The 18,651-nt window shown below is 66.3% G+C and overlaps 1 protein-coding gene across 1 annotated transcript; it reads right to left on the bottom strand.

The window, feature by feature from the left end:
- Window positions 1-1,284: 1,284 nt before the first annotated feature.
- On the bottom strand, window positions 1,285-7,579 carry AGPAT3 (1-acylglycerol-3-phosphate O-acyltransferase 3). The gene is made up of 8 exons (XM_056119235.1): window positions 7,353-7,579; window positions 6,855-7,024; window positions 5,582-5,743; window positions 4,958-5,111; window positions 4,765-4,867; window positions 4,165-4,240; window positions 2,484-2,682; window positions 1,285-2,353 (listed from the first exon to the last, which is right to left on the bottom strand). The coding sequence occupies exons 1-8, from the start codon at window positions 7,528-7,530 to the stop codon at window positions 2,265-2,267; spliced, it is 1,131 nt and encodes a 376-aa protein (XP_055975210.1). The 5' UTR covers window positions 7,531-7,579; the 3' UTR covers window positions 1,285-2,264.
- Window positions 7,580-18,651: the final 11,072 nt, after the last annotated feature.

Genomic DNA, 18,651 nt, shown 5'->3' with positions numbered 1-18,651 from the left:
AGAGGAGGCAGTGGCGAGTCCACTCAGGGTCAGGGTGCTGCTGACCCCTCACTACATCGTAGCCGGTCTGAGCAGCAGAACCCCAAAAGGGCTCCCTGCAGTGACATCGGCTTGTGACAGCAGAAACCGCACGCGTGACGACTGCATGTGTGACGACTGCACGCGTGACGGCAGCAGGACCCATGCAGAGGCCTGATGGGAGGCCACAGGCTGGGCGGGCGGCTGCCCGGGGTGGACGACAAGCTCCCTCGGGCCTGCAGGTGAGTGGGGAACACCGAGGGCCATGACACGGACTCGAGACAAAGAACACACGTGCGTCAGGCGTGCTTCTCACGGCATCAAGTAATCCAGTTTAATGCGTCTGCGGTGCTCACGCACGGCTCACTTCTCTCCACAAACGCTCGCTACAAAAGGTGAAGAAGCCCGGAAGTCCCAGAGAGCCCCGGGAGCCCCTTGGCACAGAGCTGCGACTTCTACACCCATTCAGTTACTCAGGAAGTATGTGCAGTGGGTGGACGTGGGGGCTGCCCCCTCCTAAACCCCCTGCCGCCCACAATCCCGCCTGCGAGCTCCTGAGTGCGGGAGGGGTCCCCACCCACCCCCCCTCCTGCCCCGGGCCGGGGCACCCTGTGGTCCGTGGACATGCCCACTGGCTCAGGTGCACAGGGACCCTGAGTGTCCTTGCGCCCCGCCACACCCACGTGCAGAGGGGCCGGCCCGGGCCTGGGGTCACAAGGGTCGGGGGGGGGGGCAGGGAGGCCCTGGGTAAGTTGGGACACCGTGTCGCATGCCAGGGACGCATGCAGCTGTGGAGGTGTCGGCTTGGGCCAGGCTTCACCGGCCACGGGCAGAGGGCCCGGGGGGGACTCCGCGAACAGTGACATGCGGGGTGGACGGGCAGATGGGCAGACGGCCGGCTGGCCAGGCCACACCGCAGCTCCAGGGAAAGGGCCCGGCCTGGGACTCTGCCCGCTGGGCACGGGGGTCCCTGAGGGCTCCTCCCCACCAGCCCCGCCGTCCCAGGCCTGCTCCTTTCCCGCCACCCGGGGCAGCCTGAAGATGCAGGGACCCCGCGAGCGGCCCCAGGCACTGGGACCCCAGGAGCACCCAGAAGGGGACTCGGGAGGGCGGCCTCACCTGGCGAGGCTCGGGCTGGGCGCCAGGGGCCTCCCCGCCTGGAAGGCGGCGGCACAGCAGGAGGGCCGGGTGCGGCCGAGGGTCCCCGCCACCCTCCGCGTGCCAAGGCGGCCGGGCGCGGGGCGGCCCCAGAAAGAACCCACACGCTCGTGGTGCAGTTTTTATTGCTGGCAGAGGGCTCGGCGACCAGGGGCTGGCGGGGCAGGGACGCGGCACCCCCTTTGCAGGAACCTGGGGTCTTCCAGCGCCGTCACCGGCTCCAGCGGGGCGGGGTGGGTGGTGCGGTGGGGGCCCCGCGCAGCACGGGGAGCAGACTGGGGGGGCTGCCGGCCCAGCCCACACGGGGCCCGGGGGGAGCGAGGGTTCCGGCTGGGCTGAGACACGTCCCCATGCTCCTGCCTCTCTGGACCATCTCACCTTCCTCCATCCACGCCTCTCCACACCCAGGGTGGAGCCCCTGCCTCACACTGCCCGGCCTGTGGCCTTCCGGGACCCTCACACGGGTACCCCTCCCCTGCTAACGTGGGCTGTGCCCGGGGAAGCAGCTGGACTTCCGAGGAAAGAGTGACAGGGCTGGGTGCTGGGCAGAGGGGGAGACAGTCTCCCGCAGGCCGGGCGGTGGCACCCTGCTGGGCAGCAGGGTGGGGGCCAGGGCAAGGCGGGTTCGGGAGAGGGGTGCGGGGCGCACTCCTTACAGGCAGAGGCCAGGTACTTACGGGGCTCGGGACAAAGTGGAGGGGCACCAGCAGCCAGCCCGGAGCCGAGGCCCCCCAGGACAGACCCTCAGCGTGTGCTTTCACAGCGAGAACCGTCTCCCGGCGCCCCACGCTGAATCGGGTGCAGAGCCGAGTACAGCGGGAAGCAGCGCCCGGGCCCAGCCACGCAAGCCCCCCCGGACACGGAGCGGCAGGAAAAGGTGGTCTCTGGGGGGCCGGGCTGCGAGGGCAGAGCCTCGAGCTCCTGCGTCCCCGCAGATGGGATCTTCCTCCGCAGGCCTCGGACTCCGGCCCTGGACAAGGTCTATTGGTCACTGGTCAGCAGTGGTGAGGAAACAGCCTCGGCGGCCCTGTCCACAGTGGCGTGGCTGTGTTTAGGAGTGACAGGCGCTGGGGCCGGCCCGAGGCCGGCTACTCCTTCTTCTTCAGCTCCTGGTCACCATAGCTGGACCCTTTCTCTATCTCGGTCACTCCGATTAGTCGGCGGACTCCAAAGGACGCTGGTGGCGGGAAGACGGGGCCGGGATGGGTCAGGCTGCCGGGGACCCAAGCCTGGCCCCACCCTGCTGGCCCAACTCGCTCGGGCCCCTCCCTGCAGCCCTGACCCCGCCCCCAGCCCGCCCCACTCACCTGCCCCCACGAAGCCCAGGAAGGTGAGGATGAGGAGGGGGGAGCCGCTGGCGAAGACGCCCAGGACAAAGCTGAAGAGCGGGGACAGCAGGACAGTGGCCCAGAAGAGGAAGTTGAGGAGGGTCCATGGCCGCCGCGGGGGCCGGAAGGCCTTTCCGGGAAACACGCCCTTCTGGTTGTACGTCTCCTGCAAGGCGTCCTGGGGGGCGGGACGGGGCGTCAGTGCTGGGTCCTGGGACCCCCTCACCAGGGCCACCACCGGCCCTGACACCCCTGCTGGCTGCGGGCCCTCAGGTCTCCTGGCTTGGGGGGCCGTGAGGGAGGAGAACCAAGCAGGTGGGGACACGGGGAAGGGACTGTCACACAGAGCGAGGGGGCAGTGCAGGGGCAGAACCGAGTTGAACGCTCTGGGCTACAGGTCCCTTCCAGGCCGGGGATAGATCGGAGGCTGGTCACTCCCGCACGCGGCTGCCTGAGGTGACTGGGGTCCCAGCACCATGTCTCCGGCCTTGGTGGGACCGAGCCCTCTCACCAAGAATCACTAGTGGGGTCCCCAGACCTCCTGAGTACTAGACCCCCCAAAACAAAGTATTTCAAGCAGATTTCTTTGTGGCTTATTACCCATAAACGTCTAAACTGAACCTTTTATTTCTAACTGTTTTGGTTTCTAGGCCATACCCGCCAGTGCTCAGGCTGACTCCTGAGGGTTCAGGGCCCCCCCCAGGAGCCGGGGCCAGACTAGGGGCTGTGTGCCTTGGGAAACGTCTATTCTGTGCTGTCCGGGGACGGTGGGAACCCTGTTATCTGAGCCTCCTGCCGTGCCAGAGATGATCGCAAACTGCCAGGGCTGTGAGCAGACACACTGGAGGTAACAGCCAGGAGACAGCCTGCCCGGCATCCCCTGGGTGCCAAGCAGTGGGGGAACCTGAGTGTTCTCACTACTGCTGGGCAGAAACCATGGTGGCTGGGAAGGCTGGACATCTCTGGCGGGGCCTCAAGATAAATGACCGAAAAAGCCTGAGGCCGCAGCCTCTTGTGGCCCCTGGTCTCAGCACCGACTAGGCAGCGCTGTGTGTGGGGGGGGGGGGGGGGTTGGGGGGAAGGGCAGGGGGAGCCAGCCTCCGGATCAGGCCCACACTGTCCCAGGAGGAGACAGTGGGCCAGGGGGGTTGGGGCATGGATACAGGGAGCCCACGTGGAGGAGGGGAGGGAGCATGGAGGAGGGCTTGGGAGCACAGAGGGGGTCGGGAGCACAGAGGAGGGGTCGGGAGCATGGAGGAGGGATCAGGAGCACGGAGGAGGGGTCGGGAGCACAGAGGAGGGGTTGGGAGCACAGAGCACAGAGGGGGTTAGGAGCACGGAGGAGGGGGTCGGGAGCACGGAGGGGTCGGGAGCACAGAGGAGGGGTCAGGAGCACGGAGGAGGGGTCGGGAGCACGGAGGAGGGGTCAGGAGCACGGAGGAGGGGTTGGGAGCACGGAGGAGGGGGTCAGGAGCACGGAGGAGGGGTCGGGAGCATGGAGGAGGGGTCAGGAGCACGGAGGAGGGGTCAGGAGCACGGAGGAGGGGTCGGGAGCACGGAGGAGGGGTTGGGAGCACAGAGGGGGCCAAGAGCACAGAGGAGGGGGTCGGGAGCACGGAGGAGGGGTCGGGAGCATGCACGCCAGGAGCCGCTGCCTCACCTTCTCCTGGTACAGCTTGTGCAGCCACTGTGCAGCCTCCTTCTCGTCCTCCGGGATCTCCTCCAAGGGGAAACGCCTGTGAAGGCAGGAGAAGAGTCAGCACACAGACCGTGACAGGGCCCCAGGCCAGTCATGGAGCGTGTGGGGTTCCCTGGAGCAGCGGGGCAGGCCCGCCAGGCTTCTGGGCAGCCTCGGTCTCTCGGCCAGAGCGCGTGGCCACACAGAGGGCGCGTGGTTCACAGCGAAGCCCCCGCAAATCCGGCCTCAATCCTTCCTCTCCCTCGAAGGGCGGTGGGGAGGACCGTCCAAGCCGCGGCATCTCCCACAGCTCCCACCCTGCAGACCCCAAATCCGGGGTGCTGGAGCCCATCTCCCCGCCCCATTCCCAGCACCAGCACTGAGCTCACCCAGCACTGGCGCGAACTGTCCCACCGGCCCAGCGGCTTCAGAGAGGCCCCGGGCTGAGAAGGGCTGTGTGTCCTCGGGGTCACGGGAAGCACGTGGCATGGGGCCGGGGGCCCACCCCATCCCTGTGTGCCTCAGCTCAGCTCCCCCCAAGGCCCCACGCCTGGAGCAGCTGCCTCTCCCACGCGGGCTCACCTCACACACATGTCGGCCTCGTACTTCTTGCCGTAGAGGATCCCCAGCAGGGACGGGTTCTTCTTCCCCCGGAAGTTGAGTGTGACGTCGTAGACAGCTGACACTGCAAGGGGACGGGAAGGCTGTTGAGACACCCCAACACCCGCCCTGCCCGCCCGCCTGAGACCCTCCCCCAGCCTGCCCGACGGCTCACCCGTGCCCCGCAGGCACTGCACGGCTGTGGTGAACCCCTTGGTGCGCGGCAGCAGGTGGTACTTGAGGGCAGGCAGCCCCTTGGCGGCGGCCACCTCCATGCTGACACGGTGCTTCTTCTCCGTGAAGCGGGTGCCCTCGCAGTACAGCAGGAACTGGGGGGATGCAGGGCCACTGCACAGGCGCCGGGTGGGACCCCCGCCCCACAAAGACCTGGCCCTCCCGAACCCAGGCGCAGGCAAGGGGATGCCCCAAGGCTGAGACCCACCTCTCAGGTGGCTGGGGTCTGCACCCGCAGACTGGGATGCTGATGCTCAGACACCCGCAGATGCCCGGGGATGGGGGACACTACCCACGGGTACTCGGGTACAATGGAGACACACTCATCCACAAGTACCCGGGAATAATGGGAGACACTCACCCACAGGTGCTCGGGGATAGTGGGGGACACTCACCCACAGTTACCCAGGGATAAGGGGGGACACACTCACAGGTACTCGGGGATAATGAGGACACACTCACCCACAGGTACTCGGGGATAGTGGGGGACACTCACCCACAGGTACCTGGGGATGGGGGACACACACTCACCCAAAGGTGCTCGGGGATAGTGGGGGACACTCACCCACATGTACTCAGGGTAGTCTGACAGGCGTTGCAGTCCCTGAATCACTGTATCCCGGTCTTCCTCCCACTTCCGTTTACAGAAAACAATCTCCAGGAAGTACCAGGTCCATCCGATGAGCGGAACACACAGCAGTTCCCTCTTGGCCAGGACCTTGGAGCTCTGAGGGGAGCAAGGCGTCAGGGCAGGGCTGGGGCCTGGGTGGGTGAGGTTCTGGGTTTTTTTTCGGGAGCTCTGCACTCGGATCTGACGAAGGGGCTCCAATTCCAGCCTGGTGAGGGCCTGGCACCTTGCAGACCCCTTGCAGGTCCTCGGACTACACCTGGTGGTTCACCTGAGCCTGAGTCAAAGCAGCTGCTGGGTGGCCCTGTGCATGCCACGCCCCCGACCTCACACCTAGAGACCCACACACCACCCTGCAGGCTGACCACACGTTCATCTCCACCTCCTCACCCCTGCACGTTCACTCACACACACACTCACCCTTGCCTCCTCACCCCTGCACATCCACTCACACACACAGACATTCATCCACATGCTCACCCCCGCTTCCTCACCCCTGCACATTCACTCACACTCACTCACACACTTACCCCCACCTCCTCACCCCTGCACGTTCACTTACACACACTCATCCACACACTCATCCCCGCCTCCTCACCCCTGAATGTTTACTCACTCACACTCAACACATTTTAACCCCACCTCCTCACCCCTGCACTTGACCCCACACACTCAGCCCCCAGTCAACTGCACACTCACCCCCACCTCCTCACCCCTGCATGTTCACCTACCCACACACACCCACACACTCACCTGCCTGCTCACCCCTGCGTGTTCACTCACACATTCATACACACTTACACCCTGACTCCTCACCCCCGCATGTTCACTTATACACTCACCCACACATTTACCACTGCCTCCTCACCCCTACATGTTCACCCACACACACTCACACCTCCATTCAACTGCACACTCACCCGCACCTCTTCACCTCTGCATGGTCACCCCCCCCCACAACACCCACATACTCACCTTACTTCCTCACCCCTGCACACTCACAGGAGCATGTCCTGACCCCAGTAAACTCACCTCACCCTCTCACCCCTGCACATGCACCCCCACACACTCATCCCCACTCACCCCCACATGCTCACCCTTGCCTCCTCCCACTGCACGCTCATAGCAGCACACTCAGACCCCCCACACCTCACCCCTACCGCCTTAGCCCCATACGCACAGCCCCACACACTCACCCCCGGACGCTCACCCCCAGCACGCCGAAGCGTTCGCACATGGTCCAGCCACACAGGAAGTCGATCTCGAAGTTGTGGTTGAGGATGATGACCACGTGCTCCTTCCCCAGGCGGCTGAGTGTGGCGGGGTCGGTGAAGAGCGTGCACTCCGTGCCCGACCACCACTCCAGCAGCATCACCAGCTCTGTGGACACAGACTGTCAGGCTGCGGGCGCTGGGCTGGCCCTGCGCCTAGGGGGCCGAGAGTGACCCGCATCTCCTTGTGTGTGTCCCGTGTGGCCTCCGGGCAGTGAGGGGGCGCGGCCTTGGGGGACACTGCGTGTTGGGGCCCAGGTGGGGGTGTGGGTGGGGACTGCCTGGGCCCGAGGGTCTCCACCAGGCCCTGAGACTGGCCAAGTGGCCAACTCTGAGGGGCCACTGCTCTGATCTGTCACATGGCAGGCCGCAGCCGCCAGGCAGGGCATGCAAGGCGCTGACAGACGGCCCAAGCCCCGCCCGGCGCCCGCACTCACGGCTCCAGAGCGAGTAGGCCAGGCGGCAGTTGACGCGGCGGTACAGCTGCTTGTTGAGCGGCCAGAGCAGCAGGGAGCAGAGCTGCAGCGCGTTGATGAGCAGCCCGCTGACCACGAAGACGAAGCCGATGAGCAGGTGCAGCACGAACTGGGTCTTCAGGTAGGCGAGCAAGCCCATGGTCGCCGCTCAGGAGCGCACGCAGGGGCCCTCACTGAGCACGGCGCTCCTGCAGGACGACACAGCGGCTCAGGCATGGCCGTGGCCCTGGGGTGGGCGGCGCCTCCCCGTGGCCAACCCCCGTCCTGCTTCTCCCCTGCGCAAGAGTGACTGGCCTCTCGCTGGCCACAGCCCCTGCTGGGGGGGGGGGGGGGGAGCTGGTGCCCCTTCGCTCAGCACCCACAGACCTGCCCTGGGCAGTGGGGAGGCCGCGACACCCCAGGGACAGGCCAGCGGGGCTGCAGGGTCCAGAAGCATCACTCAGACCCCTGCCCGAGGATGGACAGGTGTGCAGGGGGCAGATAGACACTTGGCTTCCACAGGGCTGCCCCAGGACTCGGCACAGGCCTCCCATTGAGGTCATGGGGAGGGGTCAGGGGGTGTCTGCCGGACACCCATGCGGCCAGCACCGGGCAGCAGGACGCGTCTTCATGCAGGCCCGGCCTGGGCAGCCCTTTCCGGGGCCACCTCTGGCCCCCGGCTCCCACAGCCTGTGCTAGCCGCTGGCTGACCCTGCCCCAGCTCAGCTTCTTCGTCGTCCACTGCACAGCCCACGGGCCTGTACATTGGCACGGGTGACAAGAAAGGCGCAAGATCTGCCCGACGTGGGGCAGCCTCTACCCCTAACCACCTTCACGCCATCACTTCGGATATTTTACAACAGAATTCTTCACACGTGACCTTCACAGTCCTTAAGCGAAGGCTCGGAGCTCCAGAATGCCTTCTGGAAGCACGCCTGCCCCTGGACCCTGGTCCGCAGCAGGGGATCTTCCCTCATGATTTGCCCGGCCCTGCCGCCCTCGGCCCTCCCCCTGGCATCACAGAGGCAGGGAGCACCCGCTGGCTGTTTCCTCACCGTCTTCGGGGTCCACTGTGGCCAAAGCCAGCCCCGGGGCCAAAGCCAAACCCCAGTCGTCCGGGTGAAAGGTGAGTGATAGACATGAACCCCGTCAGTTCTGACCCAGCCAAACCCTCCCTCCCACCTGCCTCCAGGTCCTGCTTCTCTGGGTCCTCGCAGTGGGTGACCCAGAACCTACCCCTCCCTGTGCCGGGGGCCAGGCCACCCCACCCTGAAAGTGACCCCAGGGATGCTTCGGAAGGGGCAGGGTCCTATCAGCCTGGAACAACGACCCCGTGTCTGCACTCAGCCCTGCGGAGCCTGCCCTTTCAACCCCCACACACTCACTTCCTGCGGTCGGCACCCCTCTCAGCCTCCCCCTGGGCCCACCACCTCCAGGTGGGGCCTGCCTCCCCCAGACCTGCCCCCAGAGCCGCAGCAGCTCCATCAGCCCCCGGGAGCCCCAGGACAGTGTCTTCTGTCCACCCACTGGCAGAGCCCAGGGTCAGGGGTCACACACAGCCCCCTCCCCCCCCGTGAGTTTCTGCATGTCCACATCAGCCCAGCCCAGTGCCGTGGCCGCAGGCACAGGTAATGTCAGAGCCCGTGGGGCAGTGAGCCACCCTGATGCAGAGGTGAAGGGGGTAAGCTGGGGCAGCCCAGACATGTGACCCCACCCTGGTCAGCCCTGGTCATTCCCCGGAACGACCAACACCTCCCTTCACTGCCCCCCACACACACACAGGCGACTTCTCTCCTAGGAAACAGGAACCCCTACTGACAGGCAGCAGCCTCAGGCCCCATGGCATCCCCACCACAGACAGACACGGTGTAGCTACCCCTGCACGTTGCAAGGGAAGTGAGGGCAGCTCCCAGGACAGTGCTTGGGGCTGTCCCATGAAGGGACATGCGGAAATGCCACAGGAAACACCACTCCCGGGCCTCTTAGAAGCTGGTCCAGGGAAAGACACACAGAAATGCCACTTGGGCCACTGAGTGACTTCCACAGATGGGACGGAAGGACCTGGGCAGGAGGGGCAGCTGCCTCCTGAGACCCCCATTCCTGAGCCTGGCTCCCTAAGGGATGCCATGGTCCCCCTCGAGCAGGAAGGGGCAACTCTGAAGCAGAGTGCAGAGAGGGACAATGGGGCACGAGGGGCCCAGGAGCAGAGGAGATCATGAGGACAAGTGGATACATGGCAGCAGCCCCGTGCTCAATGGCAGCACTGGCCAGCCCGGGGACCCGGGTATGGGGGGTGGGACACAGCGCAGGAGGTCAGAAGGGGACTTGCACGCCCGAGCAGCCTAAGCACCACAATCACCCGTGATGCCATATGCCCTCCTGCACAGGCAGTGACCGGTGCCCAGCCAGAGGACCTGATCCCAGAACCAGCCTGACCCGCTGCTAACCCCAGGAACTGCATATGAACCTGCCTTCCCCGTTTCCCTGGAAAGTGAAGTGGAAGGAAGTTCCCAGGCCTAAGGACCCAGCAGCCCTGGGACACAGGGGGCCAGCTGGGAGGGGGCCCAGACACAGAGGACGGGGCTACCCAGCAGCACCACGCCAGACTGGCACACCCACCAGGGCCAGGGTCTCTAGAACCCAGGTACTGGACCCAGGAGCTCGGCTCAGTCTCAGAAAGAAGGTCGCCCACGCCAGATCCGGGTCCGCCCATCACGCAGTGCCCCACCCACCAGGCCCCACCCAGGTCTAACCAGACCCCGCCCACTAGGCAGAGCCCTGCCCAGGGCAGTCAGGCCCCGCCCACCACACAGAGCCCCGCCCAAGGCAAAGCCAGGCCCCGCCCACCACACAGAGCCCCGCCCAGGGCATAGTCAGGCCCCGCCCACCACGCAGAGCCCCACCCAGGGCAGAGTCAGGCCCCACCCACCACACAGAGCTCCGCCCAGCACGCCTCACCTCAGCCGCTTCCCGGGTCCATTCCCACTGGAAAGGCCCCGCAGGAAGTGGGGGCCCCAGGTGGAGCCTCCAAGTGAGAAGACCCTGGCAGGCTCCCCACCCGGGCTCTCCCAGCCCCAGGCTTGCCAGGCTTTGCCAGCTGGGCAGTGGGGCTGGAGGCTCGTGAGAACTCCTGGGTCCAACGACTGTACAATACACATGGGACACACATGTGAGGACCACAGAACCTGAGTCAGGAGCCCGCGCCTGAGCAGACACACACGAACTCAGATGGGAGTGGCCGCAGCACACACACACATGCATCTGCACATATGCACACCCATGCCACACATGTGTGAACACGCGTATTTTCACACGTGTGGACACATGTGCACTTGCACATGCATGTGCACACGTGTGAACACACACCCACTTGGTCAGCTACATGCACACACAACATACATGCATACAACACACCTACACAGCGTGTATGCACACACTCAGGCCCGGGTTTCAACACACATAACCTTGTATGCACAAACTCGCATGAACGTGCACCCCTACCCAACTCCCACATGCATGAGCACATGCATGTACATGTGTGTGCACACCCATATTCTGCCCCAGGTTTGGAGGTTCAGGGGAGCAGCTGCTCCCTTTCCTTCTGTGCGTGTGTGTGTGGGGGGCCATACCTGGCTGTACTACAGAGCTCAGGGTACCATATGGGATGCCGGGGCTTGAACTTAAGTCAACCGCATGCAAGGTAAGCGCCTCCCCGCTGCACCATGCCCCGCTCTTCCCTTTCCCTTGGGGGTCAGCCCCTTCCCTGCCTCCCATCCACGTCTCCCCGGAAGTGGGGCAGGTCTGTGTCCAGGCAAACACCAGCCCTACAGTATGGGGACCCAGGTGCCAGGGGTGGCAGGTCACAGCATCAGAAGTGCCTGCACCGTCCCCACTGTCCCCAGGCCCCCTCAGGAGCCCCTGCATGCCAGACCCCTCCCCACCCACCTTCCTCCCAGCAAATGCGCTTCATTCTCCAGCTCTCCCCTGCTCGGCACCGCCCATACCGGGCCCGGTGCTGGGGAGTGGTGAGCAGCAGCCTGCAGGCTCCGGAGGGCTCCTCACACACTCATACACTCGCGTGTACACGCTCTCGGGGACAGACCTCTTCCTGCAACCATCCAGGCCCTCACCGAGGGAGGGCAAATGCCACCACTTCCTTCCTTGGATGACCAGAAAAACCATTGCACGGGGCCGGCTGCCAAGACACATGGGCCTGGGGGCCGGCGGCGGGGACAGCGGACGCCACTCGGGGTCTGGACCTCACCTCCCGGTCTCCACGCACCGCTCCTGGGGGGTCCTGGCCACCCGGGCTGAGCAGGAGCCTGCAGCCACAGCCTGGCTGTGACCGGGGACTTGGCCAGCAGGACGCAGGGACACGGGGACGGCCAGGCCACACACCACCTCCCAGCACAAAAATAGCCATTGGCCGAGCGCAACAGGCGAGAGACCAGGAGCCCAGCGAGCGCCCGCCCCCTCAGCCGAGCCACAGGGCACGGGGCGCCCGTGCTGCCAAGTGGGTGAGATGTCAAGGCCATTGCACTCTGCCAGCGCCTCCTGGGCGCCCAGGGCCCGGCCAGTCGGGGTGAGGGTCGGGGCGGCTCAGTGCACACGTGCATGCACACACACACATGCACACACACACACACACGCACACACACCTGAGCTCGGCACTCACACACATGCACACACACACATACACACACACACACCTTAGCTCAGCACTCACACACATGCCTGAACTCAGCACTCACATACCTGCGCACGCACACAGACACATAAACACACAGACACACACACACACACACACACACACACACACACCTGAGCTCAGAACTCACACACCTGCACACACAGGCAGCCCTGAGCTTAGTGCTCACACATGTGTGCACACACACTCACCCCAGCAAAGGTAAGCACACATGCACAGGTCACTTGGGGTCTGGGCTCCTCTCCGGCACCGGAACTTCAGGAGGGTCTTTGCCTCCAGTTTGCCCCTAGCTGAGAAGCAGAGGGACTGGTCAGGGCACGGCTCTGGGCACAGCTGACCCCACACTCCCGCGTGGGGCCTGGGCCAGCGGTGGCACCACACCCACAGGCCATGTTGTGGCTGATGCTCTCAGCACTGAGGTGCAGTGACCTTGTTCCCCGATTTCCCCAGAGACCACCCGACCTCCATGTCTCCCTGAACCACTGCCCTGTGGCCCCAAGATGGAATGCCTGCAGGAAGCTCTGTCCCCCCACAGACATGGGCCCTGTGAGGGAGGGGTCCAGGCCACGGGAGAGGGGTTCAGCCACAGGAGGAGGGTCCAGGCCATGGAAGAGGGGTCCAGGCCACAGGAGGGGGATCCAGGCCACGGGAGAGGGGTCCAGGCCACAGGAGGGGGGTCTAGGCCACGGGAGAGCGATCAGGCCACAGGAGACGGGCCAGGCCATGAAAGAGGGGTCTGGGCCATGGGGAGGAATCCAGGCCACGGGAGAGGGGTCTGGGCCACAGGGAAGGGTCCGGACCACTGGGAGGGGTCCAGCCACAGGAGGAGGGTCCAGGCCATGGGAGAGGGGTCCAGGCCACGGGAGGGGGGTCCAGGCCACGGGGAGGGGTCCAGGCCACGGGAGAGGGGTCAGGCCACAGGAGACGGGCCAGGCCACAGGAGAAGGCTCCAGGCCATGGGGAGGGGTCCAGGCCACGGGGAGGGGTCCAGGCCACAGGAGGGAGGGTGTCCCGTAAGAGAGGAGTCAAGTGGGAGCCAGCCCTTTCTCTCCTACTCTGCTGGGTCCTCAGTGTCCCCCAGCCCTTGCTCCCAGAGAACACCCCACCCCACTGTGCCCACCTCGTCCTAACTGGCCTGCAGCTGCCCTGGACTGACCCAGGGAGGAGGGCACGGTGGGCCCCGAGCAGGGGACCAGGCCCCAGTCTTGGTGGCTGCTCACTCACTACAGAGCAGTGACCAGGGGTGGAGGCGGGTGCAGGCCAGGTGAGAAACCACAGAGACCCCCCTGCTCCGGAGAAACCCCATTGCCTCTGAGAGACCCCACTGTCCCCTAGAGACCCCCCTGCCCCCGAGAAAACCCTCTGCCACCGGAGAGCCCTCTGCCCAGAATTGCCACCCTCCATCTCTGTGACCCTCTGGGTGGCTCTGGTGCCCCGTCCCCGGCCACCTCCAGCCGAGCCCCAGAGGGGATAGCTGGACGGGCAGATGGCTCCACACGCAGGGACGGCCCCCGCAGCCCCATGCCCACTCACCAGTAGAAGTAATAGGCCAGCGCCACGGCCACCAGCGCCACGCAGAGGCCCGCAAAGAGGCGCCCGCCCACGGCGGGGCTCCCACCCTCCAGCATCTCCCACCGCCGAGTCGGGCAGAGCCCAAGGCAGAGCCGGGGGTCCCGCACAGAGTCGGCCACCAGTGCCCACTAATCCAATAAGCAGCTCTGCAGCCTGGACAGGTGGCGCCCGGCTGAGCCAGGACACGTCAGCAGCCCTGCCCCCACCTGGCCGTCAGACTCTAGGGCTTGACTCCCCCCTCCCATGCACCAAATCCATATCAACCCTCGGACCCTCACCCCTCCCCAGGCCCCCCAGGCCTCCCCAGCCTCCCTGACCGTAGCTCGACCTCCTTGACCTTAACTTGACCCTCCCCTGACCTCAGCTTGACCCTCTCTGACCTTAGCTTGTCCCTGTCCAGCTCTTTGGCAGAGCCTGGTTCAGTAGACACACCCCATGGGGAGGGGACACGCGGGGCCCCAAAGGGCCAAGTGAGGAGCAGAGCCACTCTCGGACCCGCTGCCGGCAGGTGGTCAGGCCCTGAGGTCACACAGCCCCGCAGTGCGGCCGCGCCCCATCAGGACAGGCCATGCCCACCCCTGTGGCCACTCTGAGCCCTGAGCGCTGGACGGTCAGGCAGGGCCCACACGGGGATCTGGGCCCCGGGCAGCTGCCTCCCAGTCCTGTCACCAGCCACACGGGGAGCAAGGCAGCAGCCGGGACGCTCCATGGTCCTGCACAGTGGGACACCAGCAGTGAGGGACCCACCCAAGCACTGGGACGCGGCCAGGCCAGGAGGGCCTCGGACAGTCCAGGTGGACTGCACTGTCCGCAAGCTAGGGGCACAGGAGGCCCCACACAGCAGCCCCTCACCGGGCCTCACACGGCCCCACACAGGCCTACACGGGCCCCTGGGGCCTCCCAGGGGCCTCTCCGCCCTTCCGGCCTGTCCTTTGACCTGGCTCCCCACTGTCTGGGCCAGGAGGGGCCGTTGCTGGGGTCCGGCCAGAGGCTGTGGAAAGGCGCCTTGGTGTAAGCGCTGTGACTCCCACAGCCTCCCAGGCAGACCCTCCAGCCGCTTGGCATCCACCTGGACCCCTAACCTGGGTGTGCACCCTGCTTCCCCGCCCAGCCTCAGAGCCCGGGCACCCCTGCGAGAGAGGGGGCGCGGGGAGGGCCCAAGGAAAGCCGGACGCAGAGGCCCCCGGGCCTCAGAGGAAGCCCCGCGACCACAGAGGCCTCAGGAAGCAGCTGGACACTACCCAGGCCCCCCACTCTCCCACCCCCACAGCCTGCGGGGACAGGTTGGCCCCCCAAGCCCCACACCAGCCCCCAGACGCAGCCCCACGCCACACACAGCCCTGACCCCGCTCGGGGAGACACAGGCCTGAGACACGCGGGGACCCCTCGCATCCTCCTCCCTCGGCCCAACCCCCAATGCCCAGGGAGGCCATACTCGGCACAGAGAGGCTCCACCCGGGAACCGGGGCTCGTGGGCAGTGGGGGGCTTGGACTGTGCCAAGGCCACACCCGGGACACTGAACTGCTCACCCAGAGGCCACATTGGGCACCGGCCATCACAGGGCTGCTGGGCCCCGATTGTAGCCAGGCTGGGCCCTGCTGGCCCCGCACTGCCCATGGCAGGATGGATCCCAGGTTCCCTGGTGGCCCCTTGGACCCGACCCTGCCCCGCAGCGCCCAACCCCAGGGCCCCGGGGTCACTGCAGCCCTGGAAGGGTGGCGCAGCTCACCCAGCCCTGCCAGCCCCGCCTGGCGTCACCTGTGCTCAGGGGTGTCGCTCGCTTCCTCCCAGCTGGCGCTTCTCCCTGACCGTTTATCCGCACCATGCGCCGCGGCCGTGGAGACGCTGCCACGGCCTCACCGCTAACGCCCGCCCCGGCACCGCCAAGTCCCAGGGCCCAGCGCTCACCCTGCTGCCGGCCACGCTGTGCCCAAGAGGCGGGCAGGAACCGGCGAGCAGAGCAGGGCCTGCAGCTGATCACAAACACGAGCAGCTGCCCCCGGGGCCCACCGCGGGCTCTGGGGACCCGCCGACGGTGGGGGGCCGAGCCAAGGCGGCGGGGCCGGGGACAGCAGCCTCAGTGCCCGTTACCAGGCGAAGCAAACACGGAGTAAACACCGGGCGGGCGGGGGCCGTGGGGACGCGGGGCTCCCCGAGGGCGACACGGCCGCCCTCCTCCGGCCCCCGCTGTCCCCCGGGTGCTGACGGCCCGCCGGGGCGGCCTGGGCCACAGCCACATGGGGGCCCTCTGGGGCAGGACGCTGCCCGACGCCCGCCCTGGCCCCTTGCCATGGGCGTCTTTCCTCAGGTGTGAGGGCTGGAACTCCGACGCTCCCCGCACGCGTGTCCCAGGGAGGCCAGTGACGCGGGAGGAGGAGGGTGGCCAGCACAAGGTTCCGAAGGGCCAGCAGCGGTCACCCACAGCCCCACCCACAGCCCTCCCCCCCGCATGGATTCGGCGCCCTCCAGCATAGAGCAGGGTCCCTCCCAGAGCAGACAGTGGCCATGCAAGGCTCAGGGACCGTGGGGCCGTGGTCAGCGCACTGCCAGCCAGGACGGTCGTCTCTGAGCCACAGCGCGTCACCCACGGGCACGGCAAAGGTGGGGTGCTGAGTGGGGTTACTCGGGGTGCTGTGCAGAGTCACACGGGGTGCTGTGTGGGGTTACTCAGGGTGCCGCACAGGGTCACACAGGGTGCTGAGCAGGGTTACTCGGGGTGCTGCGCAGTCACTTGGGGTGCTGAGAAGCAGAGCAGTGGCCGCGTGTGAGGGGGCTGGACTCCTGGTCTGAGCAGCTGGGTCTGGGGGCCCAGTCCTTCTTCAGACGTGGAGCTCAGCGGGTGCAGGCTGGGCAGGTGGGTCTGGGAGATCCCCACAGGCTCCTCAGGGCGGCGGGGAGCGGCCGCCCCAGTTCCCATCTTGGGCATCGCTCAGCCCCCCACACTCTAGGAGGGACCCCCAAATGCCACAGGAAGGCAGAGCACAGAGATGGGGCCTGGGACCAAGCATGTCCAGCAAGTTCGGACACCCCTGAAGTTTCGAACCGCTGGGGACACCACCTGCCAGCAGCACCCCATCCACATGGGCCCACCTGGGCACACCCACACAGACTGGAATGAGGCCCAGAGAGGCTGAGTAAGTGGCCCAAAGTCACACAGCAAGGAAGGAGCAGGGCCTGGGCTTGAACCCAGTACCTAGGAGCCACGTCCAGTGCAGATTCAGGCCAACTCAAGCACGGCCAGGTTTGTGGCCAGGCCGGCCGCCAGCCAAGCCCCTCGACACTCATGCCTGCCCCTTCCCGTCAGCTGGGACCCCAAGGCCCCCCAAGGCCCAGTGTCCCACCCCAGAACCACGTCTGCAGCACCATCCATGCGCAGCCTGGACGCACCCGGCAACCGGCCACCCCCTTTCCCAGGGCCAGGCTTGGCCTAGAACTTTCCAGACTCCCGGGCACGGCCCTGCCCACAGGGGCGAAGAGGCCCAGGTGTCGCAAGAGGAGTCTGTCCTGGGTGAGAGCAGATAACGAGGCGGGAACCGTCGCAACAGGCAGGAAGGACGAGCGCCCGGGCCAGTGCAGCCCCGGACACCGGCCAGAACAACGACCCTGCAGGGACGGAGCACAGGGCGGCCAGCACCCAGCCAGGCAGACACGCTGGGGGCGAGGGCAGGACGCGCCCCTCAGAGCCCACCCAGGCCCTGCCCTGCACCCCGGCTTTCAATGCGCAGGGGCCCCCGGGCACGGGGCCTTACCGCACCCCACTCACCCCCTGCCCCCTGCTCCCCTGTCCCCAGGGCCCTGCGGCTGCGGCACGGCTGAGGCGTCCTTACCTGTCAGCTCCTGGCCTGTGTGCTGCGGCTGTGCCGCGTGCGGCCTGCCCTCTGCCCTCCCGGCGGGGCGGGCCCTGAGTGGGGCCATGTGGGGCGGGGCCTGGGCGGGCCCCAGGTTGTCCCTTCTGCCCGCTGCAGCCCAGGAGCCACTGTACAGAGGGATCTGCGGCCCACATGCCCACCAGGAAGCAGCGGGGTGGACGCTGGCTTCTCCCCAGCCACAACACACCATGACATGCTATGACATGCCACAATACGCCACGGCTCCCTCCCGCCCGGCTCTGCTGGACACTGCGAGCGTTGCCCACATGGAAGCTGTCCCAGGAGTTGTTGGTGGACAGTGCCAAGCTGCGGGTCCGGGTGGTCCAGCCACTCTCCCAGCGGGGGGCTGCTGCGTGGGGGCCCCATGCCAGCCTGTCCCGGCTGGGCATGGCCAGCACTGCCCCCGCCCACGTGGACGCCCGAGGACCTCACCTCCGGCCAGCGCTGCAGCTGCCCAGCTGCAGGGGTCCCTCGCCCCAGGAGGGGCTGGGAGGGTGGGGACAGGGCAGTGGCCAGCCTTCTCTCCTGCGCCTGACTCAGCCCCGCCCCCAGCGGCTCCTCCACCTGTTCCACCGGTTCCAGCACGGCCTCCCGCCCCCACCACAACGCCCCCCCGCCACGCCCGCCCCCGCAGGCTCAGCCCAGCCTTCTCGGCTCACCACAGAGCCAGACCCACCCACTCGGCTCCCCGGGCCCCACACACTGCTCTGCTCCCGTCTCAACAGACACAGAGACACAAACCACGTGTTCGTGTGCATGTGTGTGCACGTCTGTGAGGGCGCCCTGTGCCCCGTGGGCTTAGGGGGGCATGTGAGTCCATGCAGGTGTGTGCAAGTGTCTGTATGTGGCGTGGCTATGTCTGTACAGGTATGTGATGATCCTGGGGGCACGTGTGTGTGTGTGTGTGTGTGTGTGAGAGAGAGAGAGAGAGAGAGCGAGCGTGCTCGCATGGCACGGCATGTGATCATGAGTGCACACATGTGTGAGCGTGTGCTTGCAGGTATGGAGTGTGATTATGAGTGCATGCGTGCTCATAATGTGTGTGTGCTCACCTGGCACGCCGTGTGATTGTGAGTACATTCTTGTGTGTGTACTCACACCACATGGCATGTGATGATGAGTGCACGTGTG

Source organism: Sorex fumeus, unplaced genomic scaffold (genome assembly GCF_029834395.1).
Source record: "Sorex fumeus unplaced genomic scaffold, SorFum_2.1 ptg000041l, whole genome shotgun sequence".
NCBI lineage: Eukaryota > Metazoa > Chordata > Mammalia > Eulipotyphla > Soricidae > Sorex > Sorex fumeus.
Note: the sequence above shows the minus strand (reverse complement) of the source record. Positions and strands in the feature narration are given on the sequence as shown.

Coding starts and splice junctions, on each gene's coding strand:
- AGPAT3 (XM_056119235.1), bottom strand. CDS start 7,530: ATGGGCTTGCTCGCCTACCTGAAGACCCAGTTCGTGCTGCACCTGCTC. Junction 5,744..6,854: donor AACGCTTCGGCGTGCTGGGG/GTGAGCGTCCGG, acceptor TGCTCCCCTCAG/AGCTCCAAGGTCCTGGCCAA. Junction 2,354..2,483: donor CCTGGGCTTCGTGGGGGCAG/GTGAGTGGGGCG, acceptor TCCCGCCACCAG/CGTCCTTTGGAGTCCGCCGA.